The sequence below is a fragment of the Nymphaea colorata genome, chromosome 2 (genome assembly GCF_008831285.2).
Source record: "Nymphaea colorata isolate Beijing-Zhang1983 chromosome 2, ASM883128v2, whole genome shotgun sequence".
Lineage (NCBI taxonomy): Eukaryota > Viridiplantae > Streptophyta > Magnoliopsida > Nymphaeales > Nymphaeaceae > Nymphaea > Nymphaea colorata.
In genome coordinates, this window is record NC_045139.1 from 20,295,530 (window position 1) to 20,302,125 (window position 6,596).

At 38.7% G+C, this 6,596-nt stretch overlaps 1 protein-coding gene across 1 annotated transcript; it reads left to right on the forward strand.

The window, feature by feature from the left end:
* The first annotated feature begins 1,018 nt into the window (after positions 1–1,018).
* On the forward strand, positions 1,019–4,544 carry LOC116247492 (uncharacterized). Its single transcript, XM_050075900.1, has 8 exons — positions 1,019–1,211; positions 1,319–1,462; positions 2,028–2,096; positions 2,210–2,288; positions 2,402–2,439; positions 2,528–2,643; positions 3,059–3,358; positions 4,248–4,544. The coding sequence occupies exons 1-8, from the start codon at positions 1,019–1,021 to the stop codon at positions 4,254–4,256; spliced, it is 948 nt and encodes a 315-aa protein (XP_049931857.1). The 3' UTR covers positions 4,257–4,544.
* Positions 4,545–6,596: the final 2,052 nt, after the last annotated feature.

Here is a 6,596-nt window from a genome sequence, read left to right on the forward strand (position 1 = left end):
CCTATGCTTGAAATGTCATGTCACATCCCATTAATAGAAGATTGCCACGAGACAGTGAGTGTGAAAGGACCATCAGCCCAATCGATTGTAGAATGTTGGAAGGAAGTCTGCACCACAAAGAAATCAAGACGTTCAATAAAACAGGTAGGGGGACTCACTTCCACTGGTAGAGATCACTCTGACAAGTTCATTGTCAACCGTTCCAGCCCTATTGAAGAGGAAGCATTGGTGGGCATGCCAGCGAAGACAACCCAAAAAATGGTGGTACTCAAATTCTTAATCAGGTGCAGGCTGAGAGGAAACGTCATATGACAGCCTTGTCCCTAGTGCAATCGCCCACACCCCACGAGAGGGAATTCAAGAGAGGTAGAGATGTCCACAACACTTATCATCAGATCAATTAGAGCTCAGAAGAGACCCTTAGAACAAAACAACACTAGTTGTGATTATCAGGATGTCGACTAGTAGAACATCCCACCTGCCAAGGTTCTTACATCAGAAATTCAATGCCGTGGACAGTCAACCCACTACACCAATCATGAGACAACCCAACTGAAGGCACGACATTGGGGTAGGGTAGTAGAGGGCAAAGTGCAGCCGACGACTCTTATGGTTGGGGAATGCAGCCGCAGATCATGAACCACTTGGGTTTTCGATGCAAATCATGGAGGGAGAATGCTCGACGAATAGTGGCGTCGGTTGTGCGTGAGAACTGGGCAATGGTCGATGACATGCTTTTACTCCCAATAACTGTCAGCAGATATTTCCATTCGGATTTTATTAGACGCCATTATTTGCCACCAAATGGGTTGCACAATGAGTTGAGCTAACGAGCTACACTCGAATTCGCTTGAAAAATTTGGTTCTAGCTTGAACTCGACTACTTTATAAACGAGTTCGAGTTCGAGCTTACGCTTATACTCGAAATGATAAACGAGTTGAACTCGTGTAAACTCAACTCAGCTCAATATTTAAAATCGGTTGAATCAGATAAACCGATTCATCAAGTTACCAAAAAATGGTTCATCGGTGGTCTCGGGTAGACGTAAAACCCATTTTTCACACCTGCGTCTTCATTGCTTTCGTTTTTTCCATTGCTCACTCTCTCTCTGCCGTCGACCAACCAGCAACCGTGAGCCTCACCGCTGCACCACCATCCGGCCACCGGCCCACCGGCATCTGCCATCCCGTCCAGCCACCAGCCCACCATCGTATGTATACTTCATCTCTCTCTCTGATGCTCTCTTTCTCTCTCTCAAACTCTCATCTCAGTGTTCTCACCTATTTTCCTTCGTGCCTATCTGACTCTCTCTCATAGACACAGTGCCCTCCGCGGCTCTACCTATTTCAGACGGACCTAACAGCGCCCTTTGCCGGTTTCAGTCGCCCTCCAGCTCTGCGGCTCTACAGGCAGCCTTCTTCACTCATTCGGTCATTCTCCATCCAAAAGCAAGTGAAAGAGGTATAATGCTGATAACCCTTTTGTTCCCAATTCTTTAAACCGCAAGAAATTTGAAAAAGGTTGCCTGTTTGTGTTCATCCTTCTCATTCTTTAACCATAGGGTTGCATACCTTACATTTCTTTTTTCTTGTGTCCTGGTTTCTTTTTTCTTGTGTTTTTGTTTTGTTTTTTTTTTTCTTGTGCCCTAGTTTTTTTTGTCTTGTGTCCTACTTTCAATGGCTTCTGTATGTTCTGATACTTGATCCCCACCAGATTCATGATATCTTGGCTGGGACTCATTCTGGACTGCATCAAGAACCACTGAAGTTGGTGCTAATTGATCAGCTCCAGAAACATTTACACTATCACTAGCAGCGGTAGCATGATTACTTGCTTGACTTCGTTGGGCATTCTTTATGTTCTATGTTAGACAAGTTATTGATGATTGTGATTCCTAGAGTTAAAAAGTTTGAGGGGGTTTGTAAATAATTCATGCGTTCAGTACTTAAGCTCACTGTAAGTCCAAACTTATTGAGAAGATATGCTTGCTTTATATATGCTCAAGTCACTTGGAAACTTTTTCTAGGCAATGGTGACACGTGGAGACGGAGGCCTAGGAGTCGAACTTCCAATCGAGGAGGTCCCTCTACTACAGGTATGACTGAGTTTCATTGTTTCCTTGAGATTCAGTCTATAGGCTATGAAAATTTATGGCATACGAAGCAGTAGGCACAAAAGTTGAAATTTGCAGTGTGCTATGTAGAAAAGAAGTGACGCAAGGGATATGTGGGATCATAAAACTGGACGTTCTAGAGGATTTGGTTCTGTTTCTTTCCGTAATCAGCAGGTTAGTTTCTCTTCCTTGTCTTGAAAAATTCAAATGCTTAAAGTGTCTTTTTAGAGATGGAACATCCTTACAGCTCTTTTAATTTCCTTGAAATTTCCTTGTTAAACATCAAGGTTAAAGTGCTACGATACTTGCATTTCAACAACTGGAGGTAATAAATTCTATATGGTTTGACTGGACAACATCATGTCATTCTGTTCCCCCCTCTCTCTCACACTCACATGCTGCCCTACTTACAGCACTTGGAAGACAATCACCTATTTCTCAGGATGATTCACAAGGACAAGCATCACGTTATACAAGGTGTGATCATAGCACAAGCTTGCGCCATAGTGAAAGTGGCATGGTTGATCAGGTAGATAACTGTTCATATATTGTTTCTAAAATGTTTTTGTGAACTTATAAATGCCTTAGAGCTGATCATGAGTAAACGCCTTAGAGCTTGTCATGAATACACTCAATCTCCTGGCCTGCATTTTGTCATTTTCATTTGATAAAACACGGCAGTTATGTTCATGAGTGATGTGGTTCGGATAGTTATTGGCCTTATGAAGTGACCAATTCCTGTTAGGTGCAGGTTTTGATTGCTTTGATGATCCTTGTTTCTTGTTATACAGTATGAAGTGCTGGACTTCACAGACTTCCAAGGAAACTGAAGATTAAATTTCAATTTTTCTGGACTCCTGATGGATTCTTGTAGCTTATTTATTTTGATTATTAGCTATTTCTTATCCTCCATATTCTCTTAACCAATTGTATGACTACTGCAGGTTTTGTTGACAATAAATGCTGATGGTTTGAGATTTGTGAAAGTGAGAATGAGATCTGTTCGTATTCCACAGATTGGAGATAAGTTTAGTAGTAGGCATGGCCGAAAGGGTACTGTAGGTATGACATATTGGCAAGAGGATATGCCATGGATGGTGGAAGGCATTACACCTAACATTATTGTCATCCCACATGCTATTCCATCTCGAATGATAATTGGGCAGCTGATTGAGTGCATCATGGGCAAAATGGCAGGTCATATGGGGAAGGAAGGAGATGCTACATCATTTACAGATGTCGCAGTAAGTGATTATGTGCTTATTTTTTGAAACTTCTGATTCTTTTAGGGACTGGTATTTGAGACTCCAGAGGGATTTTGTCAGTCTGGTAAACCCATACTCTATCTTTTTCCTTCTGTAAATTGACACTTCATTTCCCTTAGAGTTCATTGTTTTGGTTTCTGGAGGTTCATCAACTCGATAACATTTGTTGAGGATGAGTTATCCTGCATTCTTGAGACAATTCTTTCTTTTTCTTTAGTTTAAAGTTTAAAATGGCTTGAACTGATGTGGTCTGATTTTCGTTTTCTGATTGCTTATTGCTGCTGAGCGGTACAATAAGAGGAAGGGTTTGGATATGATTTGAAAGAAGAAACACATAGGATTGACAGATTTTGTTGGGTGCCTTGTGTTGCTTTCAGGTGGAAAAAGTATCAAGGTCTCAAAATTCAAGAATAGGCAAGTCAAAGAAGTTTGAGCGTGGTACATTGATTCAACTTAAATATAAAGAAGTGGACTAAGTAGTATAGTAACTATTAGAGGAAAAAATGTATAAAATGTGTTTTAGATGGTAATGATGAGATTTTGCTTATAATATTCATAGTCAAGATTGACTTATCTGGCAACTTTAAAATTTGTCAGGACATTACAATGCACATTTTGTTCTAAACGTCATGGAATATACCTTCAAAAGCTTATCTAATTTTGCAATATGTGCTTTTAATATTTTTTTACATGATGCAACTACATAATACGTGTTCTTTGTAAGATGGGTCTTGTGAAGAACAAAAAGGCCTTGAAAAGTGGTTTCCATTTTTCAATTCTTGTTATGGTCTTGCTTTGGTCTTAAGAAATGTGTTTATATTACTTTTGTAGCACTCACACTAACATCTGTTTTACCTGTTGATGACAGTTATCTTAACCTAGACCTGAAGATTTTGTCGTCAAAGTTAAATCATAATATGGCCCCGAAGTTTGCAAAGTTGAACAAAACTTTGGTTGAGTTGGTTAGGGACTGACAAGTTTAAATTTCTCAAGTACTTGAGAGTTCGGACATTTTTACTGAACATGTTTGGTTGGTGATGAATGTAATGGCAACAATTTTCCTCTGTCAACCATGCTCATAGTTCATAAGGAGTGTTTTTCTTTGCTTTGCTCCAAGCTAAATATGTGTCTTTTCATTTGAGGTCAGAATCATTAATTTTTTAAATATTGTTCTTGATGATGGTGAAAATAAGGACCAAAATAGACGCATGGCAGTACTACTCTCTTCAACATTTGTAGTTACTACAACATTGAGACAAGGAGCTGATGCTGACATGCCGTCTAGCGAAACTGCCCATGGAAAGTAAGAATACTAAACGAGTTAACGCCTAAACGAATTAAATAGGTTAAATGAGTTAATGCTAAATGAGTTAATGCCTAAACGAGTTAATGCTAAACGAGTTATATGGGTTAAACGAGTTGAGTTCGAGCTCGACTTTGTATAGTCGAGCCGAGCTTGAGCTTGTTATAAGGAGCTCGACTCAAGTTCGGGCCGAGCTCGGGCTTGAGTTTTTTTGGCCGAGTCGAGCTCGAATTGGCCAAGCTTGGGCTTGACTTGGCTCATGTGCAGCCCTACTTATCATTGATGAAGTTTAAAATAAACGTGGAATATGTGCCCATTGCATGTTCGCTAGGTTTTCCAAAACTCCCAAATTGAAGAGTAAACACCCAAATTGATTTGCATTGAAAAGTTGCACGCCAAATAGAAGGCTGCCTCAATTCATTAACAGCAATCCAGGTGCTCCCTCTGTTTTGTTTGTTGTTCGATGAATGAACCCCATTCCCCAATCATTGGTTTTGGTTCTCAACGGTAAGGCCATTGTCATGGCATACAGTAATTTTCATTTTTTTTCTTCTACATTCTTGCTGCTCTCTTACAAACAGAGTAGAAATGATTATTCATCTGCATCGTTTCAAGTTATACTATTTTAGTCTTCATAGTTTCATAATAGCACATTATGTCACAGGAAGAACAACATAGAATCGAAGAATTACCATGATTCACAAACCTCTAAATGACGACAAAAAGGGCATACTACCTGTAGAAATAATTGTATTTTCACATGATGGAAATATTTATATGTCTTCATCATAGCTTGAACATATTTGATACTTAACAACATTGATCCTGAGCTGACTGTCATTGTTATGGCGTTTACCCATTTTTTTACCCATCTTGCAGTTTATACTCCTTGTGTTTATTTTATCATTTTCAAGTTCATCTTCTTATTTGTTTAATGTGACATTGCTGTTTCTTTTTACTGTGATGCATTTACTTTTGTCATCTTTCGTCAATAGTGCCATTCAAGGTAGGTGACCACTACATTAAAGATAATTGCATGAAACACAATATTGGGTACCTTTTTGCGTCTTTGGGTAGCATCTTCAAGGAATGTGGAGAACGCAACTTGTGAAGAGGATGTTTCTTGATGTTATTGTTGTTAATGACAGGCAGAAACAAATGAGCATTGGCTTAAGAAAAGATCTATTCATTGCACCAAGACTGCTCAAAGTTACAAACTTTCAATTGGTATGCTATGTCAGGACAACATCGACATTTGATAATTAATATGATTAGTAACTTAGATGTTACAACATACCATAGATTAGCAACTTATATGTAGCGAAGGATGCATATGCTTCTCAAAAGGGAACAGGACCCATATAGTGTTAGAAACTAACTAATGCTTTAGAACCCAGATAGTACAATGATTAGGAAGCAAATATTCTTCAAAATTATATCTTGCTCTAATAGTTGGTCCCATAGCATGTAAAACACCAACTAATATCATTCTGCTTTTCGAATATACATACTCAATTAGATGAGTAAGCACCTAGGCCTTGAAAAAAAAAAAAATTCATCCTACCCATTTGAAAAGTAAAGGTACCTTCTCAATCAAAAGAAGAGATTGAGGTTCTCTGGGAGGCCATGAAATTTCTTCATCATCTACAACCACTAGCGTTATTATTTTCCTTAGCATGCTTCTGGTTGCTTTTATCGTCCCCTATAGAGGGATATGAGACATAAAAATATAAGCAAAGCTGGAAGAGTTATATATATATATATATATATATATATATATATATAGGATCATTTGGAGACCAATCCACTAATAGGTTACACCAACAATATAGGTTGACATTTTATTAATAGATAGATCATTATAGTGCTACGTTCAATCCGTCTATATACTACCATAGACCAGACCTAGTTCAA